General features: G+C 45.2%; 1 protein-coding gene across 10 annotated transcripts in view; it reads right to left on the bottom strand.

The window, feature by feature from the left end:
- CCDC57 (coiled-coil domain containing 57) overlaps nt 1-25,670 on the bottom strand; it is a 148,870-nt gene that overhangs the window by 107,763 nt on the left and 15,437 nt on the right. For all 10 annotated transcript variants that reach the window (XM_039501399.1, XM_039501404.1, XM_039501407.1 and 7 more), the window contains exons 2-5: nt 20,227-20,635; nt 10,220-10,328; nt 2,290-2,391; nt 395-552 (exon numbers count right to left, since the gene is read on the bottom strand). In XM_039501399.1, coding sequence (XP_039357333.1) covers nt 395-552; nt 2,290-2,391; nt 10,220-10,328; nt 20,227-20,627 — 770 coding nt within the window. In that variant the 5' untranslated portion in view covers nt 20,628-20,635. The remainder of the gene's footprint in view (nt 1-394; nt 553-2,289; nt 2,392-10,219; nt 10,329-20,226; nt 20,636-25,670) is intronic.

The raw sequence follows: 25,670 nt of genomic DNA on the forward strand, positions 1-25,670 counted from the left end.
TCTGAAAGAAGTGCAGGTATAGACATCTCACTTGGAAAGGGTGACCTCAGGAGAGACTGAGATAATGCTCAAACATACATTGCATGCCTGAACTATAACACAGTGTTTATAAATACTTTATATAAACAAAGAAAATTTAAAAAAAAATTACACCAAATAAAGAATGCAGCAGAACTGGTCTAAAACCCACACTACCCAGAGACACTCTAGTGAGCACTCAGATCAATGGACATTTCCTTCTGTTGTGAATATGATAGTATGTACTATTAGAGTAGGTGATTGTTTATACAAGAGGTATGAAGCTGCTGAGATTATAAAAGAGTGTGGAAGGAAGAGAAGGGAAGGGTGAATTCAAAAGTAGTTGCTCTTAATCATAGCTAGACTTGTACAGTACTGAGCATCTTTCACAGCTGCAAGATCTTTAAGTTCCCAGTCCTTGCATTTGGCCTCTTTCTCCAACTTCAAATTAGTAGTTTCTGCGATTTGCAATGATTCTGCAGCTTTCATCCCAGCCTCTTTCAGAGCCTCCAGTTCTCTGGTCAACAACTTCACCTTTCAAAAGGAGGAAACAAAATTAGAAAGTAACTACTTTCTAATTTTGAGTAATAACAAGGGCATAACAGAACTATTTCACTATGCTCCTGCGACAGCAGGAAGGTTGAAATCCCCAACACATAGTATCAAGAGAAACTCGTAATATCTCAAGAACAACAAAATAATATCAGAGTGCTAAAACTCTACCTCCTACCTCTTCTCCTACCCTTTTTGAAATCAGAAGAGATTGCAATCCCTGCCTTAGGGCTGGATCATGAAAAGTATTCCTACTCCAGAAAGAGTTCTCTCTTTCCCATCAAAGCACAATACTTCCCTCTGATTTTTTTTTAGTTAGGAATTTTTTAAAAGGTCAAAACACTTGGTCTAATTTTACTACTTATAAAATAATTCAATGCAATAAAATACTAGAATAAATCTGTATGGGTGAGATTTTCAGAAGTGTTTGGTACGTTGATTGGGATTAGCCCCAGGCTAACACTGAGCTCATTTGAAATATTCACTCTCCCCCCTTTATACGCCTCCCACTCATTTTGTATCCTTTCCCCTCATCTTCCTTGATGACCCTAGGCGTCTTTGTGTACTAAATGACCTACCATTTTTCCTTTGGATCACTGCTTAAAATTTCCTTCTTCGAAAAGCTTTTCAACAATGATCTCTACTTACCTCAGCAATGTGCCTCATTAATGAAAAAAATCTCCCTCAATTACCTAAGGTTTGCATCATTATCAAATATATTATTTGTATCTGAAATGTGTTATCTATATTTGACTTAGAAAAGATCTTTGAGCTATAGACAGAGTGTCTTTCTCTTTTTATACAGCACTTAGCACACTGGTGGCATTCAAATAATAAACTTAACATGAACAGATGTTGAAATGCACATATTTAGGTCAGCACTACAATTATGGACACACAAACTTACACAAAGTTATAAAATCAAGCACTCCAAAGTCAGGAAATTCCAAAGGTCAAGTTTTCTTCCACTCTATCAACTCAGCTGTACCACATATACTAGCTATTTGATATTTATGTATTAATAACAATAATACATAAGTTTAAATTCAACAAGGAAAACAGGAATAGGAAATACTACATAAATAGTATGAACAAAGCACCAAGCTAGCAGCAGCCAGACAGAGGCCAGAATTTGGCCCTTTAGCCTTCAAATTCAAAAGCCATAAATGATGAAACAAAAACAAATTTATAAAATATCTAACTTCCCCTTCTAACTGTTATAATGATGTCCAAAACTCAAAGTCTGAGGAAGTAAAAGGCTTTGTCAATATCTATGCACAGGATGCTGTAATTGGTTTTGAGTGGTACCTATCTCATAAGCGCTTTAAAAAAATTAGAACACACTGAAATAACCTGATACTGCTAACAAAAAGGGTACATTCAAGTGATGTTGAATTCATCTTTCTATTTAGATTTTCTGCATATTTCTTCACTAATAGTCAACAAATATCAATCTCATGAGATACGCATTCTGGAGACTGACAGGTACATTGTCTCACCAGTGTGCAGGAAGATTCTGTTAACCATAATGGAATTAAGATGCAACCCACAAGTAACTCCACTTTCTACTATCCTGGAAACAACTCATTCAGTCCACTGGTGAAAAAGGGAAGAGTGTGATCTGTCTATTTGTGTCATAGAATATATCAAACTTGGGATGATAGTAAAGTGTGTTTATTTTGTAGACAAAATGAAAGTATAGCTTAAAAACACAATTACCTTGAGTTCATGAGAAAGCACTAAATTACTCATTTCATCTGCCTGCCGTTGAAATGCATGTTCTCTCTTTTTAATTTCTGCATCAAATTCCATTAGCAGCTCCTGTAATGGATTACAGGGAATGAATTAATAATTGCATAAAGAAAGACATACACTTAAAACTTCCCATTATTGCTACCACTAATGCAATTCCACTGATGGGAACAACAGTGGGAATCCTAATATAGACCATGTCAGCTACCACTGCGTCTTAACCACTGTCTTATCTAGGTTTGATTTGAGGAGAGTTAGACAACAAACTGGCTAAAACATTGTGTCTGGGGTACAGTAATTCTCTCACCATTGCTTGCACCAGTGGAACTATGCCAATACTACAAACAACAATGGGGAATTTAAAGAAAAATATCAATGTAAAGAAGGCTCATGAGTTACCTAAAATGGCATCTTGACTTTAATATTACATGGAAAACAATCCATGGTTGTAGAAAAGATGAAATTGCCAAAGGTATTTCTTAACTAAAAATGTACATATATTAAAGTCATATTCCTTTATAATATTTATCCAACTATGCAACCTATAACTTTTGATAAGAAAATGTGAGTTTTGCTTTAAATCTTACTTGAACTGTGAAATAAACTATACCCCCACATGGATCTAAGAATGTGCTGTTTCTGCCAGTACTGTGGGCTTTTCCTTCTAGACCAGGGGTGGTCAACCTGTGGCTCCAGAGCCACATGCGGCTCTTCAGAAGTTAATATGCGGCTCCTTGTATAAGCACCGACTCTGGGGCTGGAGTTACAGGCACCAACTTTTCAATGTGCTGGGGGGTGCTCACCGCTCAACCCCTGGCTCTGCCACAGGCCCTGCCCCCACACCATCCCTTCCCCTGAGCCTGCTGTGCCCTCACTCCTCCTCCTCCAGAGCCTCCTGCATGCCATGAAACAGCTGATTGGGAGGTACGGGGAGGGAGGGAGAGGCGCTGATCAGCTGGGCTGCCAGTGGGTGGAAGGCTCTGGGAGCCGGCGTGAGGGGTGCTGATAGGGGGCTGCTGACATATTACTGTGGCTCTTTGGAAAAGTACATTGGTAAATTCTGGCTCCTTCTCAGGCTCAGATTGGCCACCCCTGTTCTAGACATATGAATTGTCAAAAAACAAGCAACCTCAAACTACTAATGACAATAAATCAAGTAGACTACAAGTTGTGAAAACACAGAATAAATGATTTCAGCATAATTTTTTGGTCATACTGTGTATTAAGGTTCCATTTATAAATAGTTTATAAAGGGAAAATAAATGTTACAATTTGACAGTCATGAATAGTGTGTGTTATAGATGGTTATAATCTGATCAGTAAAGGAGTTATAAATGGTTATATACAATCTAGTGACCTGTTGGACTTCATAATAATCTATGACAATTGATTAAAACATTGATCATTTATTAATATTTTATAAATGCAATTTAATATTAAAGTGACCATTTTTTCTATTCTTACATAAATTAGATGTTATTCTAGTTACTTGAACTATGAATAATACCAGAAAAAAAATCCTAATCTTCAGAAAATTTGGCACAAATACAACTGAAGAATTGAAGCAATGAGAGGAGTCAGTAGTTTTATTGAAATTAATAAAATGCTCCAAAACAACATGACCTTGATGGTGTAAAGAAATTCACTAAAATAAATCTAAAAAGTCATAGGAATATAGGGATGGAAGCACAGGCGTGTGAACTAAGGGGTCCTGGCTGCTGGTCCTGTGCCCAGGGTTCTAGCACTGCCAGCCCCATGCCCAGGGCTCTGCTCCTGGCCTCATGCCCAGGTCCCAGCTGCAGAACCTGCTCCTGGCCCCGCATGCAGGATCCTGGCTTCCGGTCCCACACTCGGGGCTCTGCTCCCGCCCAGCATCAGTCCTCTTACCCCTGTCCATGTCCCCTTCCCAGAGCCATGGCCTGATCCTGGCCCCAGCTCTGGGGAGGGGGCACAGACAGGGGTAAGGTGGGTGCAAAACAAAAAGTTTGGGGACCACTGGCTTTTAGCACTCCCACTGTAAAAGTGTTCTAGCGCCACTGGATGGAAGGGCCCTCGAGAGGTCATCAAATCCAGCCCCTGCTGCTGCACATTGAATGGATGTTTTCAGAGAACTATCCACAATGACTCCAACATCTTTCTTGAGTGGTAACAGCTAATTTATACTGCATCACTGTATATGGATAGTTGGGACTGTTTTTGATGGTGCATTACTTTGCATTTATCAACATTGAATTTCATCTGCCATTTTATTGCCCAGTCACCCAGTTTTGTGAGATCACTTTGTAGCTCTTCACAGGCTGCTTTTGACTTAACTATCTTAAGTAGTTTTGTATCAGCTGCAACATGTCCTTAAAAACCTCCAATAAGGAGGATTCCACAACCTCCATTGGAAGTCTATTCTATAGCTTAATTATCCTTACTGTATAAAAGTTGTTCCTGATAACTAACCTAAATCTCCCTTTCTTCAGATTATGACCATTAATTCCTATCCTACATTCAGTGGACATGGAGAACAATTGATCACGGTCCTCTTTATAACAGCCTTTAACATATTTGAAGACTTATCAGTTTCCCCCTCAGTCATACATGACACTCCAGTTAATTCACCTGAGAGTGAGATTAGCTTTTTTGCAGTTGCATCACATCGTTGACTCATGTTCTATTTGTGATCCAGTGTAACCCCGATCCTTTTCAGCAGTACTACCACCTACCCAGTTATTCACCACTTGTACATAAGAACATAAGAACATAAGAAAGGCCGTACCGGGTCAGACCAAAGGTCCATCTAGCCCAGTATCTGTCTACCGACAGTGGCCAATGCCAGGTGCCCCTGAGGGAGTGAACCTAACAGGCAATGATCAAATGATCTCTCTCCTGCCATCCATCTCCATCCTCTGACGAACAGAGGCTAGGGACACCATTCTTACCCATCCTGGCTAATAGCCATTTATGGACTTAGCCACCATGAATTTATCCAGTCCCCTTTTAAACATTGTTATAGTCCTAGCCTTCACAACCTCCTCAGGTAAGGAGTTCCACAAGTTGACTGTGCGCTGCGTGAAGAAGAACTTCCTTTTATTTGTTTTAAACCTGCTGCCTATTAATTTCATTTGGTGACCCCTAGTTCTTGTATTATGTGAATAAGTAAATAACTTTTCCTTATCCACTTTCTCAACATCACTCATGATTTTATATACCTCTATCATGTCCCCTCTTAGTCTTCTCTTTTCCAAACTGAAGAGTCCTAGCCTCTTTAATCTTTCCTCATATGGGACCTTCTCTAAACCCCTAATCATTTTAGTTGCTCTTTCTGAACCTTTTCTAGTGCTAGAATATCTTTTTGAGGTGAGGAGACCACATCTGTACACAGTATTCGAGATGCGGGCGTACCATGGATTTATATAAGGGCAATAATATATTCTCAGTCTTATTCTCTATCCCCTTTTTAATGATTCCTAACATCCTGTTTGCTTTTTGACCGCCTCTGCACACTGCGTGGACATCTTCAGAGAACTATCCACGATAACTCCAAGATCTTTTCCTGACTCGTTGTAGCTAAATTAGCCCCCATCATGTTGTATGTATAGTTGGGGTTATTTTTTCCAATGTGCATTACTTTACATTTATCCACATTAAATTTCATTTGCCATTTTGTTGCCCAATCACTTAGTTTTGTGAGATCTTTTTGAAGTTCTTCACAATCTGCTTTGGTCTTAACTATCTTGAGTAGTTTAGTATCATCTGCAAACTTTGCCACCTCACTGTTTACCCCTTTCTCCAGATCATTTATGAATAAATTGAATAGGATTGGTCCTAGGACTGACCCTTGGGGAACACCACTAGTTACCCCTCTCCATTCTGAGAATTTACCATTAATTCCTACCCTTTGTTCCCTGTCCTTTAACCAGTTCTCAATCCATTAAAGGACCTTTCCTTTTATCCCATGACAGCTTAATTTACATAAGAGCCTTTGGTGAGGGACCTTGTCAAAGGCTTTCTGGAAATCTAAGTACACTATGTCCACCGGATCCCCCTTGTCCACATGTTTGTTGACCCCTTCAAAGAACTCTAATAGATTAGTAAGACACGATTTCCCTTTACAGAAACCATGTTGACTATTGCTCAAGAGTTTATGTTTTTCTATGTGTCTGACAATTTTATTCTTTACTATTGTTTCAACTAATTTGCCCGGTACCGACGTTAGACTTACCGGTCTGTACTTGCCGGATCACCCCTAGAGCCCTTTTTAAATATTGGCGTTACATTAGCTAACTTCCAGTCATTGGGTAAGCCGATTTAAAGGACAGGTTACAAACCTTAGTTAATAGTTCATAACTTCACATTTGAGTTCTTTCAGAACTCTTGGGTGAATGCCATCTGGTCCCGGTGACTTGTTAATGTTGAGTTTATCAATTAATTCCAAAACCTCCTCTACTGACACTTCAATCTGTGACAGTTCCTCAGATTTGTCACCTACAAAAGCCAGCTCAGGTTTGGGAATCTCCCTAACATCCTCAGCCGTGAAGACTGAGGCAAAGAATCCATTTAGTTTCTCCGCAATGACTTTATCATCTTTAAGCGCTCCTTTTGTATTTTCATCGTCAAGGGGCCCCACTGGTTGTTTAGCAGGCTTCCTGCTTCTGATGTACTTAAAAAACATTTTGTTATTACCTTTGGAGTTTTTGGCTAGCCGTTCTTCAAACTCCTCTTTGGCTTTTCTTATTACACTCTTGCACTTAAGTTGGCAGCGTTTGTGCTCCTTTCTATTTGCCTCACTAGGATTTGACTTCCACTTTTTAAAGGAAGTCTTTTTATCTTTCACTGCTTCTTTTACATGGTGGTTAAGCCATGGTGGCTCTTTTTTAGTTCTTTTACAGTTTTTCTTAATTTGGGGTATACATTGAAGTTGGGCCTCTATTATGGTGTCTTTAAAAGCGCCACGCAACTTGCAGGATTTCACTTTAGTCAATGTACCTTTTAACTTTTGTCTAACTAACCCCTCATTTTTGTATAGTTCCCCTTTTGAAATTAAAGGCCACAGTGTTGGGCAGTTGGGATGTTCTTCCCACCACAGGGATGTTGAATGCTATTGTATTATGGTCACTATTTCCAAGCGGTCCTGCTATAGTTACCTCTTGGACCAGCTCCTGCACTCCACTCAGGATTAAATCTAGAGTCGCCGCCCCTTGTGGGTTCACCAGCTGCTCCATGAAGCAGTCATTTAAAGTATCGAGAAATTTTATCTCTGCATTTCGTCCTGAAGTGAAATGTTCCCAGTCAATATGGGGATAATTGAAATCCCCCACTATTATTGGGTTCTTAATTTTGATAGCCTCTCTAATTTCCCTTAGCATTTCATCATCACTATTACTGTCCTGGTCAGGTGGTCGATAATAGATCCCTAATGTTATATTTTTACTAGAGCATGAAATTTCTATCCATAGAGACTCTATGGAACCTGTGGATTCGCTTAAGATTTTTACTTCATTTGAATCTACACTTTCTTTAACATATAGTGCCACTCCTCCCCCTGCACGGCCTGTTCTGTCCTTCCGATATATTTTGTACCCCGGAATGATTGTGTCCCATTGATTGCTCTCAGTCCACCAGGTTTCTGTGATGCCTATTATATCAATATCCTCCTTTATCACAAGGCACTCTAGTTCACCCATCTTATTATTTAGACTTCTGGCATTTGTGTACAAGCACTTTAAAACCTTGTCCCTGTTTATTAGCCTGCCTTTTTCTGATGTGCCAGATTCTTTTTTATGTGACTGTTCATCATCTGATCCAGCCCTTACATTATATTTCTCATTCCTCTGCTCCTGACTATAACCTGGAGATTCACTATCATCAGACTCTCCCCTAAGAGAAGTCTGTGTCCGATCCACACGCTTCTCTGCAGCAGTCGGCTTTCCCCCATCACCTAGTTTAAAAACTGCTCTACAACCTTTTTAATGTTTAGCGCCAGCAGTCTGGTTCCACTTTGGTTTAGGTGGAGCCCATCTCTCCTGTATAGGCTCCTCCCATCCCAGAAGTTTCCCCAGTTCCTAATGAACGTGAAACCCTCCTTGCTACCCCATAGTCTCATCCACGCATTGAGACTCTGAAGCTCTGCCTGCCTACCTGGCCCTGCTCGTGGAACTGGGAGCATTTCTGAAAATGCCACCATAGAGGTCCTGGATTTCAGTCTCTTCCCTAGCAGCCTAAATTTGGCTTCCAGGACATCTCTCCTACCCTTCCCTATGTCATTGGTACCTACATGTACCACGACCACCGGCTCCTCCCCAGCACTACACATAAGTCTATCTAGATGCCTCGAGAGATCCGCAACCTTCGCACCAGGCAGGCAAGTCACCATACGGTTCTCCCGGTCATCACAGACCCAGCTATCTACATTTCTAATAATCGAATCTCCCATTACTAACACCTGCCTTTTCCTAGAAACTGGAGTTCCCTCCCCCGGAGAGGCAACCTCAGTGCGAGAGGCAACCCCAGCACCATCTGGAAGGAGGGTCCCAACTACGGGAAGGTTTCCCTCTGCTTCCATTGACTGCTCTACTTCCCTGGGCCCTTCTTCCTCCTCAACAGCACAGGTGCTGTCTAAGCGGAGGCGGGACAATTCTACAGTGTCCCGGAAGGCCTCATCAACATACCTCTCTGCCTCTCTCAGCTCCTCCAGTTCTGCATTCTGTAGTTGGGCATTTGATTTTTTCCTGCTTAAGTGAAGTTCTTGGCACTTATCTTTATTAAATTTCATCTTGTTGAATTCAGACCAATTCTCCAATTTGTTAAGGTTGTTTTGAATTCTAATTCTATCCTCCAAAATGCTTGCACCCCTCCCAGCTTGGTGTCATCTGAAAATTTTATAAGCATACTCTCCACTCCATTATTCAAGTAATTAATGAAAATACTGAGTTGTACCAGATCCAGGAATGTCTCAAAAGCAGTAAATGATAAATTTTGATTTTTGTAAGGCTTGTGCCAAAAGCCTTATGAAAAATCAAAATATGTCATGTCATATCCCCTGCTTCCCACCATCCAGCAGGCCCATAATCCAGTCAAGGTACCCCCTGTTAAATACAGAGATTTGATGTTACTGCATGTTAATATTACTGCATATTTTGCTAAACAAAAAAAATAAGCCCACTTTTGTAATGATCATCATTTTGTTTCTGATATTTACATGGCAATGACTTGTAAACTTGAAATGTCTTAATTTTTTTTTTAAAAGGTGAAAGGAGTATAAATTATCCTAAAAATGTTATTTTTGCAATATATGGGCAGTAAGACACCCTCAATCAGGTGACAACTAAAGCTCAAACAAACTCCATTGCTAAGTATTCTCATATTATGAAATGATTGAGTATTAATAGTAGCAGAGGATTGTGTGTTAACAATGGCATAAAAAGTGGGAAGAGAAAGTCTTGAAATCAGAGAAGTATGGCATGCTGGCACATGTTAATATGTTTATTTAGCCTATATGCCTGCCTAAAGCGACTTCTGATTTATAGAAGCTGACCTTTCCTGGAATTTCAAGGTTAGCCAATTTAGCACAGTGTGCTAGCTGTATCCTCATATACAAGAATCTTACACCATCTCAGTTTACTAAACATAATCTTACCAATTCTTCCCAAGGGGAGGTTGCCAGACTAGTAAATAAAGCACCCGCCAGTATGCAAATACCACATGACACCTATTACTGTAAAGCAACATGCAGTACTGCCCATTGCACATCTTACATTAATTTTAACATTAGAGCTAAAAAGGACTGCCTGAATAGGTATCGGGTATCTATAATGCATAATTCTCCCCTAAGAATGGACGGACTGTAAAGTAGAAATTACATCTACTGTGGCTTGTTTAACACAAAGTTGTTTTCTACAGACTCCTGTACCAGTTTCTGCAAAGCAAGCTCTTCTTCCACTTCTTGGAGTTTTCTCTCCAACTGCTGTTTCAGCTTCTTATACTCCTCACGGTGATGGTCAATGTCAGAAACCTTAGAACTGTAACAACACCAAACAAATTTATATGAAATGTGGTCAATTATGACCTATTGATAGGTGCTTCTGAAAGGTTCTTCCAGCAACAATGCACTCATAGAAATATAACTTGCAAAAATGTAATTTCTTAAACAAAAATGCATCTTAACTTTCCATTCACAACATACAATTATTTTGTAATTGTTTTCATTCTCTTAGGATATGTCTACACAACCCACCGAATAGGCAGGCAGCAATCGATCCAGCAGGGATTGATTTATTGCTTAAATAAAAATAATAATTTGAGATATACCTATCTCAGAACTGGAAGGAACCCTGAAAGGTCATTGAGTCTGACGCCCTGCCTTCACTAGCAGGATCAAGTACTGATTTTGCCCCAGTTCCCCTACATGGCCCCCTCAAGGATTGAACTCTCAACCCTGGGTTTATCAGGCCAATGCTCAAACCACTGAGCTATCCCTCTCCCCATCAAGTCTAGATGGGGTAAATCGACTCCTGAGCACTCTCCTGTCGACTCCTGTACTCCACAGCCACAAGAGGCGCAGGCAGGGTTGACGAGGGAGTGGCAGCAGTCGACTCACTGCAGTGAAGACACCACGGTGAGTAGGTCTAAGTAGGTCAACTTCAGCTACGTTATTCATGTAACTTAGATTGATTCCCCTCCCCACCCCAGTGTAGACCAGGTCTTACAAATAAGTAAATATTTAACAATTAATACATTTTCAGATCAGAAGGGACCCTTATTCAAACTCCTGCATAGGCTATAACTTCTGGTTGAGCTTCAGCATATTTTTTAGAAAGATGTCTAATCTGGGCTAGACTACACTACAAAGCCAGTACAGCTACAGGGGGGAGGGATAACTCAGTGATTTGAGCATTGGCCTGCTAAACCCAGGGTTGAGAGTTCAATCCTTGAGGAGACCACTTAGGGATCTGGGGCAAAAATTGGTCCTGCTAGTGAAGGCAGGGGGCTGGACTCAATGACCTTTCAAGGTCCCTTCTAGTTCTAGGAGATTGGTATATCTCCAATTATTACCTTTAGCTATACCAGCAAAATCTCCTAGTTGAGATGCAGACTACACCAGCAAAAAGAAGTATTTTGCCAGTATACTTAAACCACCTCCCTGAATGACATAAGCTATGCCATAGAAAGGACTCTTTTGCCAATATAAGCAGTATCTACATGGGGGGGATTTACCAGCATAGCTATGTCAGTTAGGAGTGATTTTTCATACTTTCTGACAGACATAGCTATACTGATAAAACTCTGTAGTGTATACCAGGCCTAATGAGTTTAAAAAAAAAAAAAAAAAAAGACTTAAAGTGATGGCGACTCCAACACATCCTTTGTAAGTTGTCCAGTGATTAATTACCCTTATTGTTAGAAATTTGTGATTCATTTCAAGTTTGAATTTGGCTAGCTTCAACTTCCAGACACTGGATCTCATTATGCCTTTGTCTGATAGGTTAAAGAGCCCTTTGGCATCAGATATCTTCTTCCTATGTAGGTACTTATACAGCATGATCAACCGTCTCTGAACCTTCTCTTTGATAAATGAGATGGGGCACATGTGCACTGCACTGGTTCAGCAGCAGTTAATCCTACTCTGTGGGCAGAGGAGGCCATGCCCCCTTGGCCCTGCTGGGCATGCTCCAACTGGAATCCAGGTATAAAAGGAAGCAGCTAAGCTCAGTCAGGGCTGACTGCTGAGGAGGGAGGATGCACATTGCAGGCTCCAGTCCAGGAGGTGTTGAAGCCAGAGATGTAGAAACCCAGGCAGATACCCAGAGGCCTACAGACGCCCGATGGAGGTCGGTGCCATCGAGAGCTACACACACCGAGGAACCCAGAGATGCCCAGACCACTACTTCAAGAGACAGGGTAGGAAGTGGCCCAGGGGAGGCATAGCCATTGGGCCAAGTGATGTCTGTGTTTTGATCGGATCCCCACTGACTCAGTGGCAAATATTCTCACCACTGATAGGACCCTGGGCTGGGACCTGGTGGAGCAGGAGGAACTGGGTCCCAGCAGCCACCCACCCCTAGGTGCCAGCCCAGTTGTCCCCATTGGCCATCAGACCACCTAGCCCCAAAAGAGAGGGCAGCTATATTGACTCTGGTTATTAGGCCACGCAATCCTGAGGGAGAGGACAGTCATACTGACTTTGGCCTCTACGTCGCACCACCTAAGGGTAAGGATTGTCAGGTGGATTCAGCCGTGGGACTATAACGACCCTGACCCCAGAGGGACGTGCTTGCCCCACAACAATAAGCTAAATAGATTGAGCTTCTTAAGTCTGTCACTGAAAGGCAGCTTTCCAGATCTTACCTCATTCTGGTGGCTCTTTAATGAGCCCCCCCTAATTCGTGTGGGTACTGTAGTCTTGAGAATGCTTGGTGGACTCAAGACTACAGTACCCACACGAGGAAATAAGGAAACAGATCAACAGAGCCAGATGTGTACCCAGAAACCTCCTTCTGCAAGACAAACCCAAGAAAGAAACCAACAGGACTCCACTGGCCATCACATACAGTCCCCAGCTCAAACCCCTCCAACGCATCATCAGGGATCTACAACCCATCCTGGACAATGATCCCACACTTTCACAGGCCTTGGGTGGCAGGCCAGTCCTCGCCCACAGACAACCTGCCAACCTGAAGCATATTCTCACCAACAACTGCACACCACACCATAGTAACTCTAGCTCAGGAACCAACCCATGCAACAAACCTCGATGCCAACTCTGCCCACATATCTACACCAGCAACACCATCACAGGACCTAACCAGATCAGCCACACCATCACCGGTTCATTCACCTGCACGTCCACCAATGTAATATATGCCATCATATGCCAGCAATGCCCCTCTGCTATGTACATCGGCCAAACTGGACAGTCTCTAAGGAAAAGGATAAATGGACACAAATCAGACATTAGGAATGGCAATATACAAAAACCTGTAGGAGAACACTTCAACCTCCCTGGCCACACAATAGCAGATGTTAAGGTGGCCATCCTACAACAAAAAAACTTTAGGACCAGACTTCAAAGAGAAACTGCTGAGCTCCAGTTCATCTGCAAATTTAACACCATCAGCTTAGGACTAAACAAAGACTGTGAATGGCTTGCCAATTACAGAACCAGTTTCTCCTCCCTTGGCTTTCACACCTCAGCTGCTGGAACAGGGCCCCATCCTCCCTGATTGATCTAACCTCGTTATCTCTAGCTTGCTTCTTGCTTGCTTATATATACACACCTGTCCCTGGAAATTTCCACTGCTTGCATCCGAAGAAGTGGGTATTCACCCACGAAAGCTCATGCTGCAAAACTTCTGTTAGTCTATAAGGTGCCACAGGATTCTTTGCTGCTTCTACAGAACCAGACTAACGCGGCTACCCCTCTGATACTCTAATTCTTCAGCATCCTTATTAAAGCACAGAAACCAGAACTGGACACATTGATGAGACCACTACTGTAATAATATCATAAACAGAGGAAATACCACCTCTTTGGTCCTATTTGATACTCCTCTAATTATGCATCCAAGGATTACATAAAACCCTTAGCCTCAGCTGGTCATTCACCAGAATCCCTAAGTGCTCTTCAGAGTCACTGCTTTCCAGGATACAGTTCCCCATGCAGTAACTATGACCTACATTCTTTGCTTCTACATCTATGACCTTGAATATAGCTAAAACACATGGTTTGTTTGTGCCCAACTTATCAAGTGATCCAGGTGACTCCATATAAGTTACCTGTCCTCACCATAATTTACCACTCCACCAATTTTTCTGTCATCTGAAAACATTACAGCAATTTTAGATTTTCTTCCAGGTGTTTTTTAGATATTTCAGTTGTTTGTTCCTCATCCACCTCCTTTTTCTGATTTGGTGGTCTATAGTAGACCCCTATCATAATATTGTGACATTCCCGTAGCAGGGGTGGAATGCTTGAAGAAATTTTGGTGGTGCCCAGAACCCGCCCCTGCCCAAATTCCACTCCCCCACCTGCCCAAGGCTCTGGGAGGGAGTTTGGATGAGGGAGGTGGTCTGGGGTGCAGGCCCTAGGCTGGGGCAGAGGATTGGGGTGCAGACTCTGGGAGGGAGTTTGGGGATAGGGTGCAGGGGTGAAGGCTCTGTCTGGGGCTGGCAATAGGGGTTTTGGGGCATGGGAAGGGCTCAGGGTGAGAGTAGGAGCATGGGGAGGGTGAGGGCTCAGGCACAGACTGGTGATAAGGTGTTTGGGGTGCTGGAGGGGCTCAGGGCTAGTGTAGAGGGTTGAGGGTGTTGTGGGTGTGTGTGAAAGCCCTGACTGGGGGTGTGGGCTCTGGGGTGGGGCAGGGATGGGGATGAGTTTGGGTGCAGGCAGGCTGCTCCGGGACAGGAGCCAGAGAGGACTCCCCACCCCTCCCCCAGCCCTTTTCCTGCTGGCAGCAGCAAGCTCTGGGGGAGGAGCACCCCTTTCCTGTCCCCCCAGCAGCACACACCCCCACCACTGTCACTGCATGTGCTCCTAGGGTCCCTCTCAGGTCCAGGAATCTTCCTCGCCTTCCCCGTGGTGGGTGCCGGGGCGCTGCATGCCTCCTCCCCTGCTGTTGCCCCTGACCGTAGCCTCACTGGGGGTGAGGGATGGGGCTGCCTCCTTGCCCAGCATGGGGCAGGAGCGGTGACTGCAGGCAGGGGGGCCCCCCTTTGCTGGTGGAGGATCCCACTGGAAAATGAAAGGGTCTGAGGGGGAAGGGCAGGCTCAGAGTCAGTCTGCCCGGCAGTGGAGCAGGTGGGCACTAGGACCCCGCAGCAGCAGTTGCTGCAGGGAAGCAGCATGGAGGAGAGACACTCTTGGAATGCACAGGGGACCAGGAGCATACTTACCTTAGAGTAACTTCAGTTCTTCAACATGTTTTGTCCCTTTGGTGGTCCATCATTGGATGTGTGTATGGCCATGTGTGCTCCCCACCAGAGAATGCAAAGCATCCACAGTCCCAAACCTGTGCAGAACAGCACCTTGAGCCTCCAAACAAAGACATATAAGGTGGTGCGGATCCACTGCCACTCAATTTCTTCTCAACCACAAAGCAGAATTTCCAAAGCCAAGGGGGACGAGGGTGAGAGATGGAGCACCCGGAGGGACAAAACATTTAGAAGAACTCAAGTTACTGTATAGTAAGTAACCTCTTCTTTTTTGAGTATATGTCCTTATGGGTGCTCTAGCACAGGAGACTCCCAAGCAGTAACTCAGAGTGGGTTCTGAGGAGGCAAGTCTAAGACAGTTCAAAAGGACTGTGTTGTCAAAGGTAGTATCATTTCTGGAAGCAGGTAAGATGGTGTAATGCTTGGCAAAGATATGAAGAGCTGACCAGGTTGCACTCCTACAGATTTCTATTATAACATCTTTCAGTAGCATTATAGATGTGGACTCCACCTGAGTGGAATGTACTGTTACTGTACCAAGGCCACATCCCAGCGGATTCATAACACCCTTGTACTGAAATGATTTAGAGTGGTCAGACATCTCGGACCTACTAAACCATATCTTTGTTGCCCTCAAGTCCCTCTGGGTGTGGAGGGAGGAGTCTGTCATCACTGAAGGACTTGGGCCGTTCACATTCTGCACCTCTCTCAGGAGACCTTAAGACTGGAACCAGGATGTTCTCCATATAACCACAATTGTGGCTAAGAACCTAGGAGATGTGTCTGGTGCATGTAGGGCAGCCTGGAGGCAGGTTTTAATTATCAACTATCTTCCAAAATGAGGACTTGAAGTTACTTTTTCTGGTCCTGTGGCAGATGATCAATAAAATGTATGAACTTGGAAAACGTGTTAAATATTTTGCCAACAGGAATTGGTAGTTTGCCACCTGAAACTGGAGAGCTGCCAAGGAGTAGCTTTTTTGTATCCAGGAGGGCTAAACATTTAGACTCCATAACATAAGGAAAGGGTCTGGAGCAGGTTTGTCAATTTCCTTCATTAGCCACATCCACCACCAGGGAACTGGGAGTGGGGTGGAAAAATAAATGCTCTATTCCTTTGCCAGGAATATAGTACTGTTTATCCACTCATTTATAGGTGGGTTGGATAGTGCTAGGTGTTTGCCAGATTTTATCAAACCTGCATACCTCTGATCCTCTTATATGCATTGGAAACATGGACGCTGCTTAAAGAAGACACCAGGAAGCTGGAGGCATTTCATATGTGTAAAAGATGGTTTGACTTTATCAGTAATAGGGATGTATCTTTGAGAACTGGCCTCAAGAATTTAAGTCATCATTGGCCACTACTAGCTAGCCCTTTTGGGGCATGTTGCTTGCCTCAGAGACAAAAGTCTGTGCACATAGAGCCCTCAAGATGGGACTACAGGTCAGGAGAGGAACAGGCTGGCTCCCTAATCCCTATGGACGGTGGGGGGAATCCACTGGCAGCAACCCAGCCACCACAAATGCGGGGGACCCCCACAGCTCCCAGGCAGTTCCTCAGCTGGCAATGGCAAAATCCCCCACAGCTCCAGTCCCCATAGGTGCTAGGGACCTCTGTAGCTCCATAATCCCCGTGGACGGTGGGGGGAATCCCCTGGCAGCTCCCCAGCCAACCCAGGTGCGGGAGTCCCCCACAGCTCCCAGGCAGTTCCTCAGCTGGTGGCAGCAACAAAATCCTCCCATGGTGTCAGGGAGCTGCGGGGAATCCCCTGGCAGCTCCCCAGACACTGTGGGTGCTGGGGACCCCCAGAGCTCCCCAGCCACCATGGGTGCAGGAGGAATCCCCCAGAGCTCTCCAGTCCCCACAGGCAACCTCCACAGCTCCCAGTAACAGGCCGCAGCACCCAGCCACAGCAGGGCAGGATGCTGGACCCTCCTCCCTCGACCTATGGGTCATGGACATTTTTAGTTAAAGTCAGGGACAGGTCACAGCTTCTGTGAATTTTTGTTACTTGCCCGTGACCTGTCTGACTTTTACTAAAAATGTCCATGACAAAAATCATAGCCTTAGTTATAGCAAAGCCAAGTTATTTGCTTTAGTGTTCCTTATATGATCTACCAAAAAACTGTTTTGAATGGCTCATCCTTCTTCCCCGTTACTTAAGCAACGCAAAGAGCATAGGTCCCCCCCCTTCTGTAACCTATTAAATCAAGCTCCAATATTGCGTCATTACTGTCTTTTATTTCATTTAACTTGCCAATATCCAACTGCAGGCTGTTGGTCCAAGATCATAGGTACAATTTATCCCTATAGAAATTATCTAAAAATGCAACAATTCTATACAAAACTATAAATCAGCTATCCAGTTATAGGCATCTATCCAAGACCAATTGTGGGACTGTATGACACAGACTGCTGGAAACCAAAAGCTGAGCCAGCACTCTGATCACTTAAACACCAATTAATTCCTCCAAACTCAAGGGTGGACCTGACTGTGCCTAATTAGCAGATTAGAACGGGCTGAGGAGGACTAAAGAGCTAATTAGCCCATTACCACAAAGAGTAGAAGGTGGCACAGGAAGGAAGTGCTGAAGAGAGAGGAAAGCTAATTGAGCCAGAACCAAGAAGGATCTCTCAGTGAACAGCTTTCTTCCCTCTCCTGGGCAGAGGGCTGAGGAGAAGCCTGATGCTGTAAATGATGTGGTGTATGGACCAACAAGGTCATTGGAAAACCCACATATATAAACTACCCAGTAGTGTTTAACAATGGAAGGTGTCCGAACAGTCTGTGTAGACAGAGCAGAAGACAGGGTCAGGGTCTCACTCTGTCACAGACTGCTACAAACAATCTTACTCCAAGTTTATAAGCCACAGAACAGGCACAGTTGTTTATCGTTACTTATTAAAATTTTCTCTTAATGCAAGAAAAATCACAGATTCAAGTGACATTTTTAAAGTTAGTAATAATGCTGACCAAACTTATTAAAGGCCACATTTTTAAGCAGAGCCAAGTCCTTGGAGGATCCTTGATCTTTCGCACTGGAAACCAAGAACCAAGTGCAGTCAGATACTACTATTTATAAGTCAAAAACATGGCAACTTGCCATTTGAACTGGCTACTTGTTCCATTTCTTCAACAAGCACTTCTCATATTCAAATCTCACACTAAGCTAGAGAAATTCAGATTCACAAAAACAAGACCTTCAACATCTACCTAGATACAGTTGAGAAAAGTCAGTTACGGTGATTTGGAGTGATTGTATGAGTTTGTTCAAAATAGTGATGGTTTTTATGAAAATTTTCTTTTAATCTACTTTTAAGTACAATTTAAAGATTTTGGTTCTTAAAGCATATTTTATCATTGTGTATGTTTCATGCATCAGAGTACTTTTATCTATTTTAACATTTAACTATTTTAGTTATTTCTATCTTCAGCAGACAAACATCAGTGGATAAACTTACTGAGAGGATGCTGTGGGAAGTTCTTGTCCGGAGTCTTACTACTCTCTAATTGTCTCAATATTAGAGAAACATTCCAAGAGAATTAGACTAATTAAAGGACTTTGATTACTGGAGGCTTCTCTCTGTCCTCTTAACTTATTAAAATCTAAGACCATAAGTTACTGGGGCAGGCCAATGGTCCATCTAGCCCAGTATTCTGTCTTCCAACAGTGGCCAGTATTGCACCATCAGCAAGTTTGCGGATGACACTAAGCTGGGGGGAGAGGTAGATATGCAGGGTAGGGATAGGGTCCAGAGTGACCTAGACAAATTGGAGGATTGGGCCAAAAGAAATCTGAGGAGGTTCAAAAAGGACAAAATGCAGAGTCCTGCACTTAGGATGGAAGAATCCCATGCACTGCTACAGGCTGGGGACTGACTGGCTACACAGCAGTTCTGCAGAAGAGGATTTGGGGATTACAGTGGATGAGAAGTTGGATATGAGTCAACAGTGTGCTCTGGTTGCCAAGAAGGCTAATGGCATATTGGGCTGCATTAGTAGGGGCATTTCCAGCAGATCGAGGGATGTGATCATTCCCCTCTACTCAGCACTGGTGAGGCCTCATTTGGAGTACTGTGTCCAGTTTTGGGCCCCACACTACAAGAAGGATGTGGATAAATTGGAGAGAGTCCGGTGGAGGGTGATGAAAATGATTAGGGGGCTGGGACATATGATTTATGAGGAGAGGCTGAGGGAACTGAGCTTATTTAGTCTGCAGAAGAGAAGAGTGAAGGGGGATTTGATAGCAGCCTTAAACTACCTGAAGGTGTGTTCCAAAAAGGATGGAGCTAGGCTGTTCTTAGTGATGGCAGATGACAGAACAAGGAGGAGCAATGGTCTCAAGTTGCAGTGGGGGAGGTCTAGGTTGGATATTAGGAAAAGCTATTTCACTAGGAGGGTGGTGAAGCATTGGAATGGGTTACCTAGGGAGGTGGTGGAATCTCCTTCCTTAGAGGTTTTTAAGGCCTGGCTTGACAAAGCCCTGGCTGGGATGATTTAGTTAGGGTTGGTCCTGCTTTGAGCAGGGAGTTGAACTAGATGACCTCCTGAGGTCTCTTCCAACCCTAATCTTCTATGATTTTTATGAAAAGCCTTCCCTCTATCAACTCTGAAATCCACCTCTATGCCAATCCCCCTCTCCAATCTTACAGCTTTTGTGTTAGAGATATGGTGCACCATTTGAGAGCAGCCCTGGGGCTCCTCTAACTTAATGCCAGAGGTTTGGAAGTTCTCCACTAGAGAGTGAATACAGAAGCTTTAAAGGTGACTTAAAGCTACCTTTGCAGACCCGAACTCTGTTCTTGTGCTAAGCATAGCTCAGCCAGAATGGAGCTTTTAATTTGCTTGTCAAATTTGTACATACCTTCCTTTTTAGTGTGTTAAAAAAACACTATTGCTTTATCAGATCCATAGACACTCATTTGGAGGCTGAATGGCTACTTTTCTAAGATAGTACTGTACTATAAAGAAAAATCTCTCTTACCTGTGCAGCCGTTCCATCTCTAACTGATGTTCTTTAAGTTTTTGTTGATATTGGTACTGCAGAGCCTCTTGTTTCTGGGTTTCCTTGAGAAGTGTTTGTTGCAGCTTATCCAGCTGTATCCTAAGATCGCTAACTTCTGCCTGTTTAGCATTTTCAGCCATTTTCAAATGAGTAAACATGGCATCATAGCGCTCCAGTTCTCTGTCTCTCTCTTCCAGAACTTTCAGATTATAGGTGAAGTCTTCTTTTAACCTATTGAATTTTTTATGCATTTCTTGAAGCTGCTTTCTGGTATCCTGCAATGTTGTCTTCTGAAAACAGAGTTGGCGAGCTTGTAGCTCTTTCCATTCTTGTTCTTTCCTCACAAGAAGTTCATTTAGTTCTTTCTCCATTTTTAACATCGTTGAGCCTAAGACAGAAGAAAGTTACTGATTGGAGCCTGATGACTGAAAAATGTCTCCTCTCCAACCATTCACTTCTCCACACTCCATAATTAGTTAGATGTCTTATGGACTTAAAGTGGACTTTAACTTTTTCTGAAATATCAGATACTGGTCATGGCTAAGAGCAGGAACCTATTTATCTCACATAACCCCCCCCCCCCCCAAATCTTTTAAATGTATTTATCCTCATAACTCCTCAGTGAGATAAGTATGATTATCTCTGATTAAGCAAATGGAAAACTGAGGCACAGGAGACTCAGAGACTTGCCCAATGGCACACAGGAAGTCTGTAATGAAGCAGGAAAATTAACTGAGGAGTCCTGAATCCCAGGATAGCACTCAAACCATTGGACCATTCTTCATGTTTGTGTTCCACTTCATCCCTTCACCAATCTATTCTTTTCCTCCATTTTCTGTATGGTAACTGGGATTTCAAAAGCCCATTGGGATGAGAATAGTCCACAAGATACCAAAATCACTGGCTATAAATTTAAAACTTCCCCCTAAGTTTTAAATTTAAACTCAGATTATGAGTGTCCAGCATTTTCTCCACAAACTCCATTAAAATTCCTGTGAAGGACAATTATGCAGGTGAGGGCCATGTCGCACAGGTGCAATACCCCTATACGGAGGTTCTTTTCACAATGCCATACATCTGATCTTATCCATTTTTGCTTTTAAACTTCTTGGCCATGTCTACAATAGAAAAAAAAAGGTATTTTTAACATGAGTTAACTAACATGTTAAATTCCTATGGTGTGTCTGTAACAACCTGGCCCAGTCTCCTTCTGGATGGACACATCTGTTTTGAGTAGACCCAACTGCTCAATCCCACGTGCTCCTAAACCACCGGGTCTAGACAGAACCTAGTCACAATTCCTAGCTCTGGGTCTGTAAGGCATACTTCCAGGCCCAAACCCATTGTCTGAGCCCTTCTTTGGAATATGGCACTAAACTGTTTGGTGGCCTCCAGGCTCCAGAACCAGTGCCTCTGCCCTCCTAAGCCCCCCACATGATACCTCAGAGTTCCACGGTGGTTCTGAACACTGTAGGCTTCTAGTTTAACCACTTCAGGCCCAAGGTGGTATGAAGGCAAGGAACACAAACTTAGCAAAGGAATTTTTTTATCCAGTCACTCTACTCTTAAAAAGTACTTGAGAGTTACAGTAACTCGTTTGATTTCTCTCCTCCTGCGAATCTGAGATCTAGTCAGTATTTCAGTCTATGTAGAGTCCCTCTCTTCTGCCTTCCTTTTCTCTCTCCAGCCTGGTCTTCTGTCATGTGTTAGTGAATGATCTCCACTTCTCTAAGAGCACCCCCTCTTATATACAATCTCCCTCCCTCCCTCTAGCCATGTGCCCAGACTGAGGCTCAGTCTGCACCTAAAACTTAGGTCAATCTAGCTATGTGGCTCAGTGGTGTCAAAAATTCAGATGCAAGCGACATAGTTAACCCAACCTATGCCACAGTAGAGATACCATTAGGTTAATGAAAGAATTCTTCCATCAACTTACCCACCATCTCTAGAGGGGATAGATTTTCCATGGCAATGGAAAAACCCTTTCCATCACTGTAGAAAGCATCCACACTACAGTGCTACAGCAGCCTGGCTGCAGCACTGCCACTGTGGTGCTTGTTGTGTAGACATAGCTTGAGAAACTCTGAGAAACTCTAGCCCCTTCCCCCCATGCAGGCTTTTGTGTAGACAGTTCACTGTGCCATTGGGTTAGGTAGAGACCGCAGTTGAGACACAATCCAAGTTGATCGCCCTAGATCAGACATGGGCAAACTATGGCCCGTGGGCCACTCCGGCCTGCGGGACCGTCCTGCCCAGCCCTTGAGATCCCAGCCAGGGAGGCTAGCCCCTAGTCATGCCGCCAGCTCGACATGCCACACTTGCAGTCCTGGTTCTCTGAGCAGCATGGTAAGGGAGTGGGGGGGGAGGGGAGGGCGGCGGTTGGATAGGGCGGAGGTTCTGTGGGGGGCATGGTCAGGGGATGGGGAACAAGGGGGTTGGATAGGCGTTGGAGTCCTGGTGGGCCTGTCGGGGGTGTGTGTGGATAGGGGTTGGGGCAGTCAGGGGACAGGGAGCATGGGGGGTTGGATAGGGCGTGGGGTCCCGGGGGGGCAGTTAGGGGCAGGGGGTCCCAGGAGGCGGCGGTCAGGGAACAAGGAGTGGGGGGGGTTGGGTGGGGGGGTATTCTGAGGGGGGCAGTCAGGGAGTGGGAAGTGGGAGGGGGCAGGGGCCGGCTGTTTGGAGAGGCACAGCCTTCCCTACCCAGCCCCCCATACAGTTTTGGAACCCTGATGTGGCCCTCAGGCCAAAAAGTTTGCCCACCCCTGCCCTAGATTGTTCTATGATGGATCCTAAATTATAGGCAGCACCCCTGCAGCTCCCATTGGAGTGCCAGTGCGGGGCCATGCCCTGGCTTCTGGATCAGCGTGGTGCAGCCTCTGACCCTGTACCCCGACTGGAGCAGGGCAAGCCCCAGACCCCACTCCCCAGCGGGAGCTCACGGGCCACATTAAAACAGCTTGTAAGCTGGATCCAGCCCACGGGCCATAGTTTGCCCACCCCTGTTCTAGGTGTTTGCAAACTGATTGCTTAATTATTTGCTTCATTATCTTTCCAGGTACTGAAGTTAAGATGATTGGTCTGTAATTCCCCAGGTTGTCCTTATTTCCCTTTTTAGAGATGGCCAAATACAATGCCCTTTTCCAGTCCTCTGGAATCTCTCCTGTCTGCCATGACTTTTCAATCTAATCACTAATGCAGGGGCGGGCAAATGACGGCCCCCAGGCCAGATCTGGCCCCTCAGGGCTGTGGATCTGGCCCGTGGCGCCGCCAGCACCACATCCCTACAGCCCCTGAGGGGCGGGGGGCAGAGGGCTCCATGCATTGCCCTTGCCTCCAGGCACCACCCCCCACAGCTCCCATTGGTTGGGAACGGGGAACCGCGGCCAATGGGAGCTTCGGGGGAGGTACCTGGAGGTATGGCAAAGGCAGTGCACGCAGAGCCGTCTGCCCCGCCTCCCCTCCCCCAGGGGCTGCAGTGTTTCCTGGAGCGGTGCGGTGCCAGGGACAGGGCAGGCAGGGAGCCTGCCTTGGCCCCAATGCATGCCATTACCATCCCAGAGCCTCTTGAGGTAAGCGGGGCTGGAGCCCGAACCCCTCCTGCACCCCCCCCCACAACAGCCTGCCCTAAGCTCCCTGCCTGCACCTTGCACCCCTCCTGCATCCTAACTCCCTGCCCTGAGCCCCCTTATACACGCTGTACCCCTCCTGCCCCAAGCTCCCTGCTGCATCCTGCACCCCTGTGCACCCCAACCCCTGCCCTGAGCCCCCTGCCACACCCTGCACCCCAACTCCCTTCCCTCAGTCCCCTCATACAGCCCTCATCCGCCTCAATCCTTTGCCCTGAGCCCCTTCCTGCACACCGCACCCCCTCCCACACTCCCTCCTGCATCCCAAACCCCTGTCATAGCCAGGGATGGCTCTACATATTCCACCGCCCCAAGCAGTCATGCCCGGGAGGGGCCCCGGAGCCCCGGGAGCAGCGGACCTCCCGCGGGCTTGACTGGTGAGGGTCCGCTAGTCGCGCGGCTCAGCTGGACCTCCCGCAGCTGCGAGCGGTTCGCTGGTCCGGCGGCTGCGGTTGAGCTGCCGCAGTCATGCCTGCGGGAGGTCCAGCCGACCCGCGCGACCAGCGAACCGTCCGCAGTGACGCCTGCGGGAGGTCCACTGGAGCCGCGGGAAGAGCGCCCCCTCCGCAGTCATGCCTGTGGCAGGTCCGGTCGTCCCGGGGCTCCGGTGGACCTCCCGCAGGCGTGACTGCGGCAGGTCTGCTGGCCCAATCTGCCGCCCCTGCCGGCAAGTGCCGCCCCACGCGCGTGCTTGTCGCGCTGGGGTCTGGAGCCGGCCCTGGTCATAGCCCTGCATACTATTTCCCCACCCAGATGTGGCCCTTGGCCCAAAATGTTTGCCCACTCCTGCACTAATGGCTCAGATACTTCCTCAGTCAGCTCCTTGAGTATTCTAGGTTGTATTTCATCAGGCCCTGGTGACTTGAAGACATTTGACTTGTCTAAGCAATTTTTAACTTATTCTTTCCCTAGTTTAGCCTCATTTTCACCGGCATTCACTATGTTAGACGTCCAATCGCTACTAACCTTTGTTTCAGTTTTCACCAAAAAAGTCATAATAGTCGTAACTATGCAGCATAATAGACTAACTGTGTCAAGATCAGGCTGTTTTTTTGACACAGAATACAAAAATGGCAGTTAGCACATAAAGATGGTGCAACAATGGAGGTCACAAAACAAAATTAAGTTCACAATTTGACATACATTACACACACTATTACAGTGTTTGCACTATCCTTTTTTCCCCTTCAAGCTAACTGATTGCCAACTCAATGTGTAAAGGCTAGTATGGGCACTCCCCACACTTTGTTCCAGAGTACAAACATTTGTTCTTTATCCTAGGACAGTGGTTTTTCAAACTGGGGTACGCAAGCTCTTGTCAGGGGGCATGTGAGAAAAATCCTGTACTGGCGGACCACACATTTTATTTAATACAGAACTTTTCAAATAGTGGAGCATGTACCCCTAATGGGGGCGCAGAGGACTGTTCACGGAGGGCAGGCAGCTAGGGCCAGCCCCACACAGCAGGGTCAGGAAGGGAGCACCACTCCACCCCGACTCACCTCAGCAGGCCACCCACACTGTCTGGGTTGGGGGGGACGCAATGAGCTAAGCCCCCCCTTGGAGTTACATTTTTAGTTGTGCCCCCAAAACACAGACAGGCTGAGTGGCCCACTGAGTTGTCAGGAAATGGAGGTACCTTTACATTCCTCTGTGCCCCCCCTATGGGGTGTGTGCGCCCCACAGTTTGAAAACTTCTACAAGCTGCTGCCAAATAGAAGGCAAAAAGCTTGGGGGGGCATATGACCCCATGTGCCTCCCCACACATTGCCTCTGCCTATTTCAGATGGGGGTATA

The sequence above is a fragment of the Mauremys reevesii genome, linkage group 15 (assembly GCF_016161935.1).
Source record: "Mauremys reevesii isolate NIE-2019 linkage group 15, ASM1616193v1, whole genome shotgun sequence".
NCBI classification, from domain to species: Eukaryota; Metazoa; Chordata; order Testudines; family Geoemydidae; genus Mauremys; species Mauremys reevesii.